The sequence below is a fragment of the Lepisosteus platostomus genome, chromosome 3 (genome assembly GCF_059453375.1).
Source record: "Lepisosteus platostomus isolate fLepPlt1 chromosome 3, fLepPlt1.hap1, whole genome shotgun sequence".
NCBI classification, from domain to species: Eukaryota; Metazoa; Chordata; class Actinopteri; order Semionotiformes; family Lepisosteidae; genus Lepisosteus; species Lepisosteus platostomus.
The window spans coordinates 3,778,225-3,797,008 of NC_142613.1; the positions used below are offsets into that span (position 1 = coordinate 3,778,225).

General features: G+C 54.4%; 1 protein-coding gene across 3 annotated transcripts in view; it reads left to right on the forward strand.

The window, feature by feature from the left end:
• The window catches only part of LOC148674130 (PDZ domain-containing protein 4-like), a 46,985-nt gene that overhangs the window by 16,135 nt on the left and 12,066 nt on the right, over positions 1-18,784 (forward strand). For all 3 annotated transcript variants that reach the window (XM_088623950.1, XM_088623952.1, XM_088623951.1), the window contains 5 exons: positions 15,603-15,886; positions 15,977-16,067; positions 16,229-16,327; positions 17,992-18,054; positions 18,443-18,544. In XM_088623950.1, coding sequence (XP_088480076.1) covers positions 15,603-15,886; positions 15,977-16,067; positions 16,229-16,327; positions 17,992-18,054; positions 18,443-18,544 — 639 coding nt within the window. The remainder of the gene's footprint in view (positions 1-15,602; positions 15,887-15,976; positions 16,068-16,228; positions 16,328-17,991; positions 18,055-18,442; positions 18,545-18,784) is intronic.

Below are 18,784 nucleotides of genomic sequence, written 5' to 3' on the forward strand. Positions count from 1 at the left end.
AGCCATGAGGAAACCTGCAGCAGCTGGGTCTCTGCGCAGCGTGTTGATGTGGTAGATGAGACAAACGTGCAGGAGGTCCTGTGATGATGATGGATGTCTATCGTGTCCGACGGAAGGTGAACTGCACAGGGAAACCTCTGCGGAAGAGCTGTTTTTTTTTAAGTGGGAAAGCCGTTTGACTGGGGCAGTCCCACTCTCTCGACCTCAGAAGCCTGGGTCCAGCGACCCAGTACTCGTCACGACTGGAGACTTCCTTGGTTGCAGTGCATGGCCATGACGCATTTCTGTGCCTTGTCATGCCCTTTGCTTACCACGGGGCGTTGCAACAGTCTAGTGTCCCTGTCACTATACTGGGGCATTAGGACCCACACAGACCGCAGGGTGAGCGCCCCCTACTGGCCCCACTAAGACCTCTTCCAGCAGCAGCCTGAGCTTCCCATGAGCACTGGCCAGGCTCACTCCTGCTGAGCTGCAGAGGGATATGGCTGCTGGCTGAGAGCCCTGTACAGTCATAGCAGTGCACAGATAACAGACAACAGTGGTGAGCCTCACAGGAGAGAGAGCGGGGATCCAGCTCCTCTGTAATCCACGCTGTCTAAGTGTACGTAGAAACAGACACTGCAGGCTGCTCTCCCCAGAGAATCCCAGAATCATGTTATCACATAAACGCACAACATTGATGAAAACTGGCCTACATATCTTTCTAAAGGGGCTACTCATGATGTTATAGTTCATGCCAAAAGAGAGAAGGTAAATTGCGTGGCCTAGATTATTTATTTCAAAGGCTTCCTTCTGCTGTGCTGCTGTGGAGCTGTGGAATCTGCACACACCCAAGGGTGCCGAATTTGTCAGGAGGGCGTTCTTTCCAGACCCTAAGAAGACGACACAATCCGGGGTAGAGTGAGGAAAGCATGCGGGAGACGGGAATGGAGACAGGGGGCGTGTCCTTGGTGCGCTGGTGTTCGGGGGAGGTGTGGCCGAGGCAAACAGTCCAGAGAGGGGTCCAAAAGGGGAATCCAAAGTCCGGCGGTCCATCCAAGACGAACGGGATAAAAACAGGAACCGGGTCGGGACCGGCACAGAACGGGAACGGGAACAGGAACTGAAACCTAAACGGGGCCGGGCGCTTCCAGAGAGACGAGTGAAAAACAAGGAAGGGCTGGAGCGCCCTGAAGAGGTGGGGTCTACGATCGTGACAGGATTGCGAGAGCAGAGCTTCTCCCTTCTTGGTGAAAAGCCAGGGCCAAAACGCAGCTCCGCCCCTTATGCGCGAGTCTGACCTTCAACACTTTATTAAACAAGAGATATTTCCCCGTTCCCACAGCTGCGGCAGGAGGGCAGAGCACAGCCTCCAGGGCTGGAGTGGTACAGCAGACTGCTGAGCTGGCAAGAGCAGCAGACACAGCACTCAGCCACGTGCTGGAAAGACCTGGTCACCTGAATTCTCCAAAGCACGCGCTGTGAGGATGCACCTCAGAACGAAGTCATTCATCTTGCTGACAGGCTCTGAAATCGCCACCTTTTTTAAATCCTTAGCAAAAGAAGCCACGTGCACTTGCCAGAACCCAAAACTTCATCTGACTGAGAATGCTTTTTTCGGGGAACTTGCTTTCAGCGTGAGGCCTGGGCTGTGGCCATGTGGGCTGGATCGGCTGTGCTGTGAGGAGGAGTGTGGTCTTGCGTGCCAGTGGGGCTGTGCTGTAGCAGCTCGCCGGCTGTCAGATCCGGGGAGAGGGTGTGGATACAGGGGCACAGGAGTCCAGGTTAATTCCGCGCTGAAAAGCATAAGGGGAGGAAAAACAAACCCAGCGTTTCGGATGTGGAATCAGGGAGGGGGCAGGAACGTGCGGCAAAGGAGAGAGTGGGAGTGGGGGGTGTCGGAAGACAAGGAGATCTGGGAGCCCTTTTCCAGGGGGAGTGCGAAAGGCCGAAAATCCGGAAATCTAAAAAGCCGTCGGGCTGTGCAGATCAAGAGGTTGGCGGTTTGAGGTGACGGGTGGGTCTGGAGAAAGGGTCTCAGTGGGATGGTAGGTAGAGCGCTGCTCTGGAAGTCTCAGCACGGCGTAACCAGCGCAGTCCGAGGACGCGTGGGGGAAGGCGGGAGGTTTTTCACGTGTTCGGGACGGACTCGGCTGTAAATGTGTGAACTGTGAATACAGAGACGTCTTCAGGCCTGGGGGTTTGCTGGAGTCAAATAAAGCTGCGTCCAGTGAAGAAAAATCCGAAGGAACGTCTGGAAGCTCACTGTGGAAACCGGAGTGCTTGTCTGCGAGAGAAGGTGGCGCTCCAGCTGGTCGGCTTCAGGGACAAAGCCGGCACTGCAGGGGCAGGAGCTGAAACGAGAGAGGAGAGAAGCAGAAAGAGGGCGGCTGGAAATATGTCCTGTCAGCCCGCAGGACGAGAGGGCCTGGCGCTCCACCAAGGCCGGGCACGCAACACCCATTGCAAAACCATTACACGCGTCTCTCAGTCATGTGATTGATGAGAGGTCAAGGGTCAAACGGCATGGAAGTGCTGAGGCGAGAGGGGGTGTTGATGAGCATTGAATTGAGTTCCTGTCGCGTGCCCATTAATCTGGGGGAGCGAGGGGGGGAAACCGGGGGGGACAGGAGGGGCTGGGGGGGCTGGGGGAGAGGGAGGGAGGAGAAGGGGTGAGTGATGGAGACAGGGATCAGGGAGAGCTGGGGGAACGGGAGGGAGGGAGGGAAGAGCTGAACGCAGGATGGAGGTGGAGTGGAGACGGGGTGAGACAGAATGAGCGATAGATGGAGGAGGCGAGAGAGAGAGGGGGAGAGGGAAGGAGGAGGGCGGCTGTGTGGTTATTGAATGAACTTGGGGTCACAAAGCCATCAATCTCCCGCCTGAGCAGGAAGGAGAGAGAGGGGGCTGCTGGGAGTGAGTGAGAGGGCAGAGGGAGCAGGAGACGCGTCTCCGACCTCCGTACAGCACCTGAGCCGCGTGCGGTGCTGATCGGAGACGTGATGTTTCCAGAAGTCTTCCGCCGGCGGGGAGCGAGGCTGGGCCTCTCCAGGCTTTGACCTGCAGCTGTTTTATTTTTCCTCTTGTGCCGCTGGAGTGGAAACGGGCCGGCTGGCTGTGTGCCCTGAACCCCCCTCTGCCCCAGTGGCGGCGGGGAGAGCAGGGGCCCGGCGCGCTGCAGTCCCGATGGGCCCCGATTGTGAAGAACACATCATCCCATCACGCCGGCGCTGTCGGGGCACATCAGTGAAAGAAACACACACCCCTGCCCGTCTCTGGGCGCCCCAACTTTGAAGTGTGTCCGCGGTGCTGGCAGGGAGCTAACTCGCTCGTTATCGAGAAACTGCCCAACTTCAAACAGACCCTCCAGTCAAACCCTCTCGCCTGCTCTGTCTGCTCGCCCTCCTCCCTTCGCTGTGCGACCTCCCCCATTCTCCTCCCTCCCCCTCGCCTCCTGCCCACCTCCCCTCACTCTGCCTCTGTCATCTCCTCCTCTCTCCCCTCTTCTTTGAACCCCCTTCCTCATCGCTTTCATCCCCCCCTCCCCCCCTCTCTCGCTCCCCGCTCTCTGCCTCCCCCTCTCCCCCCCCGCCGCGCGGCTCTGATTATTAAAGGAATATTCTCGGGAATGTTCGAGTGCGTCTCGGCACCTGCGGAACAGAATCAATCCGTCTCTTCACCCAGACTGCCCTGTGCTGTTCTGTCACGCTTCCCTGTAATCCTGCTCTCCGGAATGGGATTTTCTCCATTCCCATTCTGTGCTGAGCATGCATCGTGTACGATTTGTTGAAAATACCACCTTAAAAATGTTCCTAATTAGTGATTACCGTCCCTAAACCTCTTTACAGCCCATTTCTCCTATTCTGTCTTAATGTCCTTTTCTCCTTCTCTCCTAGACCTCCTCCTTCTGTGATCATCCCTCCCTTCTTCCTTTCTCTTTTCTTTTCACTCCTCGGTCACGCTTCTTGTTGTGAGCCTGCTGGAGAGGCACCTGCTACGAATCAATTGGTCTCGTATTTGTCAGGCTCCCCCAGCTCTGCTCCTGTGTGCACGCGTACACACACCATAAGGACAGAGCATTCGCTCACTCTTTAGGCCTGCCAGTGTTCTGGAGACCTGGAGAAAACACTGCAAAATGTCCCATAAATAATAATGATCATTCCTTACACATATATAGCACTTTTCTGGACACTCCACTCACAGTGCTTTACAGGAAATGGGGATCCCCTCCATCCCCACCAGTGTGCAGCCCCACCTGGATGATGCTCCAGTCCTCTCCCCACACACCAGCTCTGAGTGGGGAGGAGAGCAGAGTGATGAAGCCAGTTCAGAGAGGGGGGGTATTAGGAGGCCATGATTGGTAAAGGCCAGGGGGGAAATTTAGCCAGGTGCACCGGTAACACCCCTACTCTTTTTGAGAAACACCCTGGGATTTTTAATGTCCAAAGGATGGCTATTTTATATTTTATAGTGCAGTGTCCCCATCACTATACTGGGGCATTAGGACCCACACACACCGCAGGGTGAGCGCCCCCTACTGGTCCCTCTAACACCTCTCCCAGCAGCAGTCTTAGTTTCTCCCAGGAGGTCTCCCATCCAGGTACTGGGCAAGCTCCAGTGGGCGGCCAGCTGGGAGCTGCAGGGTGATATGGCCGCTGGAAAACATGGCAAATTGTCCCTTTCTGCAACCACACCCCCGTGCAGTGCCTCAGCGCCCTTCTCCGTGACCATCTGCGGGACCTGTGGGGTCCAGGCGGCCGTGGGCAGGTTATACCACACTCTGCCGTGTCTGGGCCTGCTCCATGTGGTGCTCGGTGCTGCACATTCCAGCGCTCTGCCAGCCAGTGGGACATGATGCCAGTGCTTCCCTTCGGGAGACTGGAGAGTCTGCTCTCTTCCACCCTCCGTCCCTCTCTCTCCCTCCATCCCAGCTCCCGTCTCTCTCTCTCTCTCTCTCTCTCCCCGCCTGTGACAATCCCCTCTCCCCCTCTCCTCCTCAGATTGTGATCTCCCCTGCTGGTCACGCTCCACTTGACCCCTGCTGCCCCAGCATGCCTGCGGGTGGCGGCGTGTCTGCTGCCGGGGCACGGCAGTGAGATGTGTGATTGAGCGAGGGGGCGCGTGGCGGGTCGCGGTGCCGGTCTGCTCGGGAGGACGCGTGGGAGAAAGTCGGGGAGGGGGGAGGGGGCTGTGAAGGAGACTTGTGAATACAGAGAGAGCAGGTAGAAAGGGAGACAGAGGGAAAAAGAATAAAACTGCTCTGTCGTCTGTTTGCAGCTCGTTAAAACACCGCTGTGTTCTCTGCCGGCTGTCTGAGACCGAGAACTACGTTAGCAACACTGCTCACCGCCCCGGCAGCAGCCTGGCGCTCAGACACCTGCACTGTCACCAGCTTAACACACAGCTGTGAGGGGCATCTGGGCACTGTAGCCGCATAGAAAATATAACAGACTATACTGAGGGCACTGTGGCACTGCTGTAGACAACACTGTGGACACTGTGGCACTGCTGTAGACAACACTGAGGACACTGTGGCACTGCTGTAGACAACACTGAGGACACTGTGGCACTGCTGTAGACAACACTGAGGACACTGTGGCACTGCTGTAGACAACACTGAGAGCACTGTGGCACTGCTGTAGACAACACTGAGAGCACTGAGGGCACTGCTGTAGACAACACTGAGGCCACTGTGGCACTGCTGTAGACAACACTGAGGACACTGTGGCACTGCTGTAGACAACACTGAGGACACTGTGGCACTGCTGTAGACAACACTGAGGACACTGTGGCACTGCTGTAGACAACACTGTGGCACTGCTGTAGACAACACTGAGGACACTGTGGCACTGCTGTAGACAACACTGAGAGCACTGTGGCACTGCTATTGACAACACTGAGGACACTGTGGCACTGCTGTAGACAACACTGAGGACACTGTGGCACTGCTGTAGACAACACTGTGGCACTGCTGTAGACAACACTGAGGACACTGTGGCACTGCTGTAGACAACACTGAGGACACTGTGGCACTGCTGTAGACAACACTGAGGACACTGTGGCACTGCTGTAGACAACACTGAGAGCACTGTGGCACTGCTGTAGACAACACTGAGGACACTGTGGCACTGCTGTAGACAACACTGAGGGCACTGTGGCACTGCTGTAGACAACACTGAGGACACTGTGGCACTGCTGTAGACAACACTGAGGACACTGTGGCACTGCTGTAGACAACACTGAGAGCACTGTGGCACTGCTGTAGACAACACTGAGAGCACTGTGGCACTGCTGTAGACAACACTGAGGGCACTGTGGCACTGCTGTAGACAACACTGAGGACACTGTGGCACTGCTGTAGACAACACTGAGGACACTGTGGCACTGCTGTAGACAACACTGAGGACACTGTGGCACTGCTGTAGACAACACTGAGAGCACTGTGGCACTGCTGTAGACAACACTGAGGACACTGTGGCACTGCTGTAGACAACACTGAGGACACTGCTGTAGACAACACTGAGGACACTGTGGCACTGCTGTAGACAACACTGAGGACACTGTGGCACTGCTGTAGACAACACTGAGGCCACTGTGGCACTGCTGTAGACAACACTGAGGGCACTGTGGCACTGCTGTAGACAACACTGAGGGCACTGTGGCACTGCTGTAGACAACACTGAGGGCACTGTGGCACTGCTGTAGACAACACTGAGGACACTGTGGCACTGCTGTAGACAACACTGAGGACACTGTGGCACTGCTGTAGACAACACTGAGGCCACTGTGGCACTGCTGTAGACAACACTGAGGACACTGCTGTAGACAACACTGAGGGCACTGTGGCACTGCTGTAGACAACACTGAGAGCACTGTGGCACTGCTGTAGACAACACTGAGGGCACTGTGGCACTGCTGTAGACAACACTGAGGACACTGTGGCACTGCTGTAGACAACACTGAGGACACTGTGGCACTGCTGTAGACAACACTGAGGACACTGTGGCACTGCTGTAGACAACACTGAGGACACTGCTGTAGACAACACTGAGGACACTGTGGCACTGCTGTAGACAACACTGAGGACACTGTGGCACTGCTGTAGACAACACTGAGGCCACTGTGGCACTGCTGTAGACAACACTGAGGGCACTGTGGCACTGCTGTAGACAACACTGAGGACACTGTGGCACTGCTGTAGACAACACTGAGGCCACTGTGGCACTGCTGTAGACAACACTGAGGGCACTGCTGTAGACAACACTGAGGACACTGTGGCACTGCTGTAGACAACACTGAGGCCACTGAGGCACTGCTGTAGACAACACTGAGGGCACTGTGGCACTGCTGTAGACAACACTGAGGACACTGTGGCACTGCTGTAGACAACACTGAGGACACTGTGGCACTGCTGTAGACAACACTGAGGGCACTGTGGCACTGCTGTAGACAACACTGAGGGCACTGTGGCACTGCTGTAGACAACACTGAGGACACTGTGGCACTGCTGTAGACAACACTGAGGACACTGTGGCACTGCTGTAGACAACACTGAGGACACTGCTGTAGACAACACTGAGGACACTGTGGCACTGCTGTAGACAACACTGAGGCACTGCTGTAGACAACACTGAGGACACTGCTGTAGACAACACTGAGAGCACTGTGGCACTGCTGTAGACAACACTGAGAGCACTGTGGCACTGCTGTAGACAACACTGAGGGCACTGCTGTAGACAACACTGAGGACACTGTGGCACTGCTGTAGACAACACTGAGAGCACTGTGGCACTGCTGTAGACAACACTGAGGACACTGTGGCACTGCTGTAGACAACACTGGGGACACTGTGGCACTGCTGTAGACAACACTGAGGACACTGTGGCACTGCTGTAGACAACACTGAGGACACTGTGGCACTGCTGTAGACAACACTGAGAGCACTGTGGCACTGCTATAGACAACACTGAGGACACTGTGGCACTGCTATAGACAACACTGAGGACACTGTGGCACTGCTGTAGACAACACTGAGGACACTGTGGCACTGCTGTAGACAACACTGAGGACACTGTGGCACTGCTGTAGACAACACTGAGGGCACTGCTGTAGACAACACTGAGGGCACTGTGGCACTGCTGTAGACAACACTGAGGACACTGTGGCACTGCTGTAGACAACACTGAGGACACTGTGGCACTGCTGTAGACAACACTGAGGCACTGCTGTAGACAACACTGAGGGCACTGTGGCACTGCTGTAGACAACACTGAGGACACTGTGGCACTGCTGTAGACAACACTGAGGACACTGTGGCACTGCTGTAGACAACACTGAGGACACTGCTGTAGACAACACTGAGGACACTGTGGCACTGCTGTAGACAACACTGAGGACACTGTGGCACTGCTATAGACAACACTGAGGACACTGTGGCACTGCTGTAGACAACACTGAGGACACTGTGGCACTGCTGTAGACAACACTGAGGACACTGTGGCACTGCTGTAGACAACACTGAGGGCACTGTGGCACTGCTGTAGACAACACTGAGGACACTGTGGCACTGCTGTAGACAACACTGAGGACACTGTGGCACTGCTGTAGACAACACTGAGGACACTGTGGCACTGCTGTAGACAACACTGAGGCACTGCTGTAGACAACACTGAGGACACTGTGGCACTGCTGTAGACAACACTGAGGACACTGTGGCACTGCTGTAGACAACACTGAGGACACTGCTGTAGACAACACTGAGGACACTGTGGCACTGCTGTAGACAACACTGAGGGCACTGCTGTAGACAACACTGAGAGCACTGTGGCACTGCTGTAGACAACACTGAGAGCACTGTGGCACTGCTATAGACAACACTGAGGACACTGTGGCACTGCTGTAGACAACACTGAGGACACTGTGGCACTGCTGTAGACAACACTGAGGACACTGTGGCACTGCTGTAGACAACACTGAGGGCACTGCTGTAGACAACACTGAGGGCACTGTGGCACTGCTGTAGACAACACTGTGGCACTGCTGTAGACAACACTGAGGACACTGTGGCACTGCTGTAGACAACACTGAGGGCACTGCTGTAGACAACACTGAGGACACTGTGGCACTGCTGTAGACAACACTGAGGACACTGTGGCACTGCTGTAGACAACACTGAGGACACTGTGGCACTGCTGTAGACAACACTGTGGCACTGTGGCACTGCTGTAGACAACACTGAGGACACTGAGGCACTGCTGTAGACAACACTGAGGACACTGTGGCACTGCTGTAGACAACACTGAGGACACTGTGGCACTGCTGTAGACAACACTGAGGACACTGTGGCACTGCTGTAGACAACACTGAGGACACTGTGGCACTGCTGTAGACAACACTGAGAGCACTGTGGCACTGCTGTAGACAACACTGAGGACACTGAGGGCACTGCTGTAGACAACACTGAGGACACTGTGGCACTGCTGTAGACAACACTGAGGACACTGTGGCACTGCTGTAGACAACACTGAGAGCACTGTGGCACTGCTGTAGACAACACTGAGGACACTGTGGCACTGCTGTAGACAACACTGAGAGCACTGTGGCACTGCTGTAGACAACACTGAGGGCACTGTGGCACTGCTGTAGACAACACTGTGGCACTGCTGTAGACAACACTGAGGACACTGTGGCACTGCTGTAGACAACACTGAGAGCACTGTGGCACTGCTGTAGACAACACTGAGGGCACTGTGGCACTGCTATAGACAACACTGAGGACACTGTGGCACTGCTGTAGACAACACTGAGAGCACTGTGGCACTGCTGTAGACAACACTGAGGACACTGTGGCACTGCTGTAGACAACACTGAGGCACTGCTGTAGACAACACTGAGGGCACTGTGGCACTGCTGTAGACAACACTGAGGACACTGTGGCACTGCTGTAGACAACACTGAGGACACTGTGGCACTGCTGTAGACAACACTGAGGACACTGCTGTAGACAACACTGAGGACACTGTGGCACTGCTGTAGACAACACTGAGGACACTGTGGCACTGCTATTGACAACACTGAGAGCACTGTGGCACTGCTGTAGACAACACTGAGGACACTGTGGCACTGCTGTAGACAACACTGAGGACACTGCTGTAGACAACACTGAGGACACTGTGGCACTGCTGTAGACAACACTGAGGACACTGTGGCACTGCTGTAGACAACACTGAGAGCACTGTGGCACTGCTGTAGACAACACTGAGAGCACTGTGGCACTGCTGTAGACAACACTGAGGCCACTGTGGCACTGCTGTAGACAACACTGAGGGCACTGTGGCACTGCTGTAGACAACACTGAGGCCACTGTGGCACTGCTGTAGACAACACTGAGAGCACTGTGGCACTGCTGTAGACAACACTGAGAGCACTGTGGCACTGCTGTAGACAACACTGAGGACACTGTGGCACTGCTGTAGACAACACTGAGGACACTGTGGCACTGCTGTAGACAACACTGAGGACACTGCTGTAGACAACACTGAGGACACTGTGGCACTGCTGTAGACAACACTGAGGACACTGTGGCACTGCTATAGACAACACTGAGGACACTGTGGCACTGCTGTAGACAACACTGAGGACACTGTGGCACTGCTGTAGACAACACTGAGGACACTGCTATAGACAACACTGAGGACACTGTGGCACTGCTGTAGACAACACTGAGGACACTGTGGCACTGCTGTAGACAACACTGAGGACACTGTGGCACTGCTGTAGACAACACTGAGGGCACTGTGGCACTGCTGTAGACAACACTGAGAGCACTGTGGCACTGCTGTAGACAACACTGAGGACACTGTGGCACTGCTGTAGACAACACTGAGGACACTGTGGCACTGCTGTAGACAACACTGAGGGCACTGCTGTAGACAACACTGAGGGCACTGTGGCACTGCTGTAGACAACACTGAGGACACTGTGGCACTGCTGTAGACAACACTGAGGACACTGTGGCACTGCTGTAGACAACACTGAGGACACTGTGGCACTGCTGTAGACAACACTGTGGCACTGTGGCACTGCTGTAGACAACACTGAGAGCACTGTGGCACTGCTGTAGACAACACTGAGGACACTGAGGGCACTGCTGTAGACAACACTGAGGACACTGTGGCACTGCTGTAGACAACACTGAGGACACTGTGGCACTGCTGTAGACAACACTGAGGACACTGTGGCACTGCTGTAGACAACACTGAGAGCACTGTGGCACTGCTGTAGACAACACTGAGAGCACTGTGGCACTGCTGTAGACAACACTGAGGCCACTGTGGCACTGCTGTAGACAACACTGTGGACACTGCTGTAGACAACACTGAGGCCACTGTGGCAGAAGAACATGAGACAGTGACAGACTGAGGGAGGCAGAGGGACTCAGACAGACAGAAGAACATGAGACAGTGACAGACTGAGGGAGGCAGAGGGACTCAGACAGACAGAAGAACATGAGACAGTGGCAGACTGAGAGAGGCAGAGGGACTCAGACAGACAGAAGAACTGAGACTGAGTTTTGGAATCAAGGATTAATTTGTGCCATTTTTCAAAGTGCAAACACTCATCCCCAGTAACTACCGGGGCACCTGTGTGAGCACGTCACCTGCAGTGTACCTGTACTGACCTTCCTTACAGAGCACAACGTCCTGAGTCAAAGTCAGATCGGCTTCCTACCAAACTGCCACACATCCAATCACATTTACACCCTACACACACTTATAAACAAACATGACAGGCAAAAAAAGTGTCTGCTTTATTGATTTCAACAAAGCGTTTGATTTAATTTGGCAGGAAGGACTGTTTTATAAACGTCTTCAAAGTGATGCATAAGGTGAAGTCATTTAATGTAATTGAATCAATATACTCAGAGAACAGGCGCATAGTTAATTAGAGGCAAAAGAAGAGAGCTCTTTTCTTGCGGCTGTGGAGTGAGACAGGGGTGCCTGAGCCCAATATCAATATCTATATCAATGAGCAGACAGAGGTGTTGGAACAGTCTGCAGCTCCTGGTCTTACACTACATGACACAGAGATCCAGTTCCTGCTCTGTTTGGATGACCTGGTCCTGCTGTTGCCCACAGAACAGAGCCCGGCACTGCTGGAGCAGTACTGTCACACCTGGGCACTGACAGCTCGTCTTGACCCAGAACAGGGGCTGCAGCAGAGCCTGGCACTGCTGGAGCAGTACTGTCACACCTGGGCACTGACAGCTCGTCTTGACCCAGAACAGGGGCGGCAGCAGAGCCTGGCACTGCTGGAGCAGTACTGTCACACCTGGGCACTGACAGCTCGTCTTGACCCAGAACAGGGGCTGCAGCAGAGCCTGGCACTGCTGGAGCAGTACTGTCACACCTGGGCACTGACAGCTCGTCTTGACCCAGAACAGGGGCTGCAGCAGAGCCTGGCACTGCTGGAGCAGTACTGTCACACCTGGGCACTGCAGCTTATCTGACAGGGGGTCAGTACAGAGAGAGGGGGTCAGTACAGACAGAGGGGGTCAGTACAGAGAGAGGGGGTCAGTACAGACAGAAGGGGTCAGTACAGACAGAGGGGGTCAGTACAGAGAGACAGGGGGTCAGTACAGAGAGAGGGGGTCAGTATAGAGAGACAGGGTCAGAAACACTGTTAGATACACTGAGACTAGCAAGGCGAGTAAGATGTTGAAAGAGGGCGTGTGGGAGGGACTGAGAAAGAGAAAGAGAGGCAGAGAGATATGGGAAGAGGCTTTGGGATAGACAGCCTGAGATGGGCCTATTCCATGCTACGTCCACCTCTCTCTCCTCCTCCCCTGCTCTCTGCGTCTCTCCCCCTCCCTCCCCCTCCCTGTGTTTGCTCTCTCTGTCCGGCTCTCTATTAAAATGCCATCAGCCCGTGTAATGAATTGCAGTGTCGGAGTGAGCGATTGTCTTACAGGGAGGAGAGGAGGGCTCTCTGGCCCAGGTGTCCTCCTGGGGATAGCTTGCAGATTTAATTAATGTACTTAGAAAAAACCTCTGCTCTGTCGGAGCTGAGGGACAGACAGGCAGGTGTCACAGCCAAGCGGGGTGATAGTGCAGCGTTCCAGAGACAGACCCCTGTGTGAATGGCGTGGGCGGCTCTCTCTTATGTGTTTTAACATGTCAGATGTCATTTAAAACCGCAAGCGACACTCCAAAAGCACCATCTTCATGTCAGGGAGACGTCCCCTGAATTTTCCTTCGCTTTCAACACGCTCGTTGTCCCAACCAGTTCCTCTGGCTCCAGGAGGAGTGTCCTGAAGGAATCTGGCAGTGTGTCCTCATAGCTGAGTCTCTTTGCTGAGTGCCAACATGGCACAGTTCATCATGTATGTGCCCAGTGCCCAGTGTGCCCCTCATTATGTGCCCAGTGTGGTCATCGTCCGTGTGCCCCTTATGTATGTGCCCAGTGTGGTCATCGTCCATGTGCCCAGTGTGCCCCTCATGTACGTGCCCAGTGCTCAGTGTGGCCATCATGCATGTGCCCAGTGTGGTCATCGTCCATGTGCCCGTGTGCCCATCATGCACGTGCCCTGTTGGATCTGTACCTGTTCACACTTGAGCACTGGTGTCGGTGGACTGTCACGGATCCGTCAGGCCCAGGAGAGGCTCTGTTCGGACTCTTGCACCACACCCACACTGCCCAACCAGGATGTCCCAGCCCAGGAGAAGTGCAGAATTCCTGGTCCTGGTCCTTCTCTACAGCTGACAGGTGCCGAGCAGACTGGAGCTAAGGAGAAAACCTCTCCTGTCAACAGCTTTCTCCTCACGTTATATCTGAGACAGTTAAACCGTGTTAAAAAGGGCAGGGAGTGGGGTAGGATGGGAGGTATTTGTATTCCTTTAGTCACCTCGGCTTGTGAGAGGAATGCCCTGTCAGAACACAGGTCACTGCAGCATCTTAGCTAGTTGCTAGGTTGAGTGTTCAATGAAATAAGAAGAGACATCATCGACAAATTTAATTTACAAGCGACACCTATTAACTGCACATTTAACAGGCTGCAGCAGGACCTTGTCACTGTGTGTGTGAGTCTGAGAGTGTGTGTGAGTATGAGAGTATGAGTGTGTGAGAGAGTGTGAGAGTATGAGTGTGTGTGTGAGTCTGAGAGTGTGTGTGTGTCTGAGACTATGTGTGCCATCTGAGAGTGTGTGCAAGTCTGAGAGTGTGTGTGAGTCTGAGAGTGTGTGTGTGAGAGTATGAGTGTGTGTGAGAGTCTGAGAGTGTGTGAGAGTCTGAGAGTGTGTGTGAGTATGAGTGTGTGAGAGACTGAGAGTGTGTGTGAGTATGAGTGTGTGTGTGAGAGTATGAGTGTGTGTGTGAGTCTGAGAGTGTGTGTGTGTCTGAGACTGTGTGTGCCATATGAGTGTGTGTGCAAGTCTGAGAGTGTGTGAGAGTCTGATAGTGTGTGTGAGAATGACATTGTGTGTGTGTCAGAGAGTGTGTTTGTGAGTCTGAGTGTGTGTGTGTCAGAGACTGTGTGTGGGTCTGACAGTGTGTGTGGGTCTGACAGTGTGTGTGAGTATGAGAGTGTGTGTGTGAGTATGAGTGTGTGTGTGAGAGTATGAGTGTGTGTGAGACACTGACAGTGAGTGAGTATGAGAGTGTGTGTGAGAGTTTGAGAGTGTGTGAACCAACATGAGCCCCCTGTCAGTGTAATCTGATTGAGCTGGGAGATTAATGCTCGCTAATCCCTAATTATAATCCCCCCTTTCCTGCTCTTCCTCCTGGCAGGCAGGCAGTGATAATTGGAGCGACAGGGCCTGGAACAAAGAGAAAGCCGCTCTGATGGAATGAACGGGATTAGCCGAGGCCAGGTTAAACGACAGGAGCCACAGAGCTCAAAGCCCTTGATGTGCTCTGTGGGACAGCGAGCGGGTATAGCGTCCCGATAGACTAGGCAGCGAGCGCACAGTGGGAGGACACAAACATTCCTAACAGGATTCATTTAAATAATCTTCTTCACCTGCACTAATTCTTTTGTTGGTGCAGCACACACCAGTCCACAGATGCTAGACTGTAGCTGGCGCCAGTGGCCATTTGCAGATAGCCCTCGGCTCTTCCCGAATTCACATGCCCCCCCTGTGCCAGACCGTGGTGCAGAGGATTTTGAGAGTGGGACCTGTTAACAAGGACATGGGCTCCATTTACAGGTCTTTGTCTGAATAGGACACTAAACCGCCTTAGGTTAACAATCAGCCAGGGCTTACTCTGCCAATCACAGCCAGAACAGAGGGCCATTAAAACCTGGCACTCTGGTGTTCAGTGCTGCAGATGTGCACTGTGGGGGCACTACGCGTGTACTAGTCCCTCTCTGTTTCTTTGTGTCGAAGAAAACTCAGTCTTCACTCAGGTTGGCAGATTGTCAGTCTGCTGAAGGGGAGCATCGCACAGAGTCAGGGTGTCCCCAGCACTCGGGAGATATGCTCACTGGACTGTCCAGTAGTTACGCCTTTCCTTTTCTACAGTACATGTGATCACTTTATGCTTTTATGCCGCCGTGTGCTTTAACCCCTCTGCTCCCTCCGACCTCAGGCAGCGTGCGTTAATGGCTCCTTCTCCCCCTGCCCCAGGTGAATGGGAAGGAGCTGTCGCGCCTGTCCCAGGAGCAGACTCTGGAGGCACTGCGAGCGTCCCGGGACCCCCTGGTCATCCAGGTCCTGAGGAAGAGCCCGCGGGTGAAGGGGGGGCCCGCGGGGGGCACAGGGGGTCAAGGGGGTCCCGCTCCAGCCCTGGACTTTGTGGACAATGGCACCCAGACTGACATCAGCTTTCAGCACATCCTGGCCCTGGGCAAGCTGCAGCCTCCCTCCCCACCTCTGCCACCCCTGCTGGAGCCCTACGTGCTGTCCGAGCTGTGAGTCCCCGTGCGCCGTTCTGTCTGTGGTGTGTCGGGGCGGGCCCGGGTACCCCCGCGCCTGAGCCCTGTCTGTGTGTCTGCCCACAGGCCCGCCTTAGAGCACGAGTATTACGACCCCAACGACTACCTGGACAGCTCCCACCACGAAGTGGACAGGCAGGACGAGCTGGAGTATGAGGTCAGGGGCGGGGGGCGGTCTCTTTTTCTCTCTCCCTCCCTCCCTCCCTATCCATCTCTCTCCCCCCCGCGCGCGACCTTCGCCATCTCGCCTCTCTGCCGCGCTCCCTCACACTCACTCCTCGCCCTCACGCTCTTGCTGTAATGTGGTCCTCCTTCCAGGAGGTGGAGCTGTACAAATCGAGCCAGCAGGACAAGCTGGGGCTGACCGTGTGTTACCGCACGGATGACGAGGAGGACCTGGGAATCTACGTGGGGGAGGTCAGTCTCTCTTTCTGAATGTATATTTGTAAGAGTGCGTCTACACTGTGTGTGCGAAGAGAGAGGAGTCTATTTTGGCATATGTACATGTACGTTGGGATTCATATTCGTGCTGTTATCTCTGGACGTGTACAATAAACAACATTTACACGCAATGCACATTACAAAACAGTAACTAAAGTGTACACTTAAGACTCATGTTTATCTTGACCCATCATTTACAACTTCTAGACAATGAAGGCAAACAAAATGTTAGGGTATCAACAACACACCAACAAGGTCTCATTGGGGGAGAAAACCATGAAGGGATCCTGAAAGGCATCAACGGAACCAACCCAGTGGATTTCTTCAGATCCAACGGTGAAACGCCAACCAGACAGCACAGGTGGAAAGAGTGTGTGGAAGTGCATCTAAGACCGAGACCAGGAAACACTTCGTTACACAAAGGGTTGTGTAACGGGAGCCGGTCCCGACTCCCGTGAAGTGCGTAGTTTAGGACCCTGTGCAGACGGTATAATCCGGAAGAGACTGGAGAAGGGCTCCAGGGAAAACGCGGTGAGGAATGGAAGGGATGGCGAACCGGGGGGCGGCGCCGACAGTGATCCATGAGCGATGGGGAGCGCAGGCAAACAAGTCCAAAACAGTCCAAGCAGGAAATCCGGGCGCAGTCCAAAATCCAGAACCAGGGGATTCAAGCAAGACAAGAAGATTAAAAACAGGAATGGGGACATGGAACTAGGAAACTAAAAATGGAGTGACGAGGCCAGGCGCTCCGGGCCCCGGACTCAGCTGGGTCAGGACGCCGATCGGAGGCCTATGCCTTCAATCCGCGGACGTAGGGCGACTTGATGCTGGGCGGGCCTTCGGGCGTCCGTCTTCCAGTGCAGAGCCCCGAGCTTCAGAGGCAAGAGGTTTAAATAATAGACGGGACAGGGGGACAGGTGAACGTGATGCTGAAACTCAAACACAAAAGGGTCGGAGCGCCCTCTGGAGGAGGGATGACAATCGTGACAGGCTGTGGGGGTGTGGAACGAGCTACACCACCGGCTACCAAACGGGCCAGATGGGCTGATCCCCACTTCAAATCTTCCCTCTGTTTTCCTCTCGCATGTCCAGCGTTGTCACGGGAACCGCTCCTGACCCCCAGGTAGTGCGTAGCAAAGACCCCGTGCGTGGCGGTATGATCCGGAAGGGACTGGAGAAGGACCATGGGGGAGACACGGACAGGGGACGGTTATAGACAGTGATCCGGTGCGCGGGGGGAAACGAGAGCGAACTAGTCCAGAAGGGGAAGTCCGAAAGGGGGGAGATCAGGCGCAGCCCGGGGTCCCGGTACCGGGAGATCCATCCAGGCGAACACAGGGAACAGGAATCCAGAAACGTAGAGGGTTAAAACCATCACGGAGCCAGGCGCTCCGAGCCCCGGGCACAGGGGTCAGGACGCCGTGACGAAGCCTGTGCCCTCGGGCCACTCCTGCTGCTCCCAGTGCTGAGCCCTGAGCTGCGGAGGCACCGGGCTTAAATAGTTAAAAGGGAATACGATTCAGGTGAAACTAATAATGGCAGGGACACAGCGAAAAAGGTAGGAGCGCCCCCTAGTGGAGGAGAGACGGCCGCGGCAGTGTGCTCGGTGGCCTGACACTCTCTCCTGCGCCTCTCCCCAGGTGAACCCCAACAGCATCGCGGCCAAAGACGGGCGAATCCGAGAGGGTGACAGGATACTGCAGGTACCGCTTGATCGACTGTGGCCAGATTTCCCCCTGGCCTTCATTATTGCCCATGCTCTTTCTGAGAAACGGCCCTTGATTATTAATGACAAAGGAGAGTTGGGACTTCTGTTTTCCGTCTCATCCAAAGGACAGTGTCTTTTTTTCCAGTAAAAAAAAAGCCCCATCCCTGTACTGTGGCATCAAGATCTACCCAAAGAAGGTGAGCACCCCCTACTGGTTCCAGCATCAGTCTTAGTTTCTCCCAGGAGGTCTCCCATCCAGGTACTGGCCAGGCTCACTCCTGCTGAGTTTCAGTGGGCTGCCAGCTGGGAGCCGCAGGGTGACAGAGCTGTGCTATCGGGCCTGCTCACGCCGTGGAAATATTCAGCACTGTCCTCTCTCTCAGATCAATGGCATGGATGTCCAGAATCGGGAGGAGGCTGTGGCCATCCTGACCAGAGAAGACAGCACGAACATCTCCCTCCTGCTGGCCCGGCCGGACATCGAGGTCAGCCCTCTGCACACGTAGTGTGTCTCTGTCTGTTCGCGTCTCTGATTCTCTGTGGCTTAGATACATTACAGCATTCTTATTTTATTCATTCTCATTCACATTCTTATTAAAATACATTACAACATTCTTATTTTAATTAATTAGTTCAGGACTGCTGTACTCACAAGGGCAAAAAGTTAAATAACACAAAAACATTCACAAATTCATACAATATGTTGCACTGCAGGGCAAGAGTTC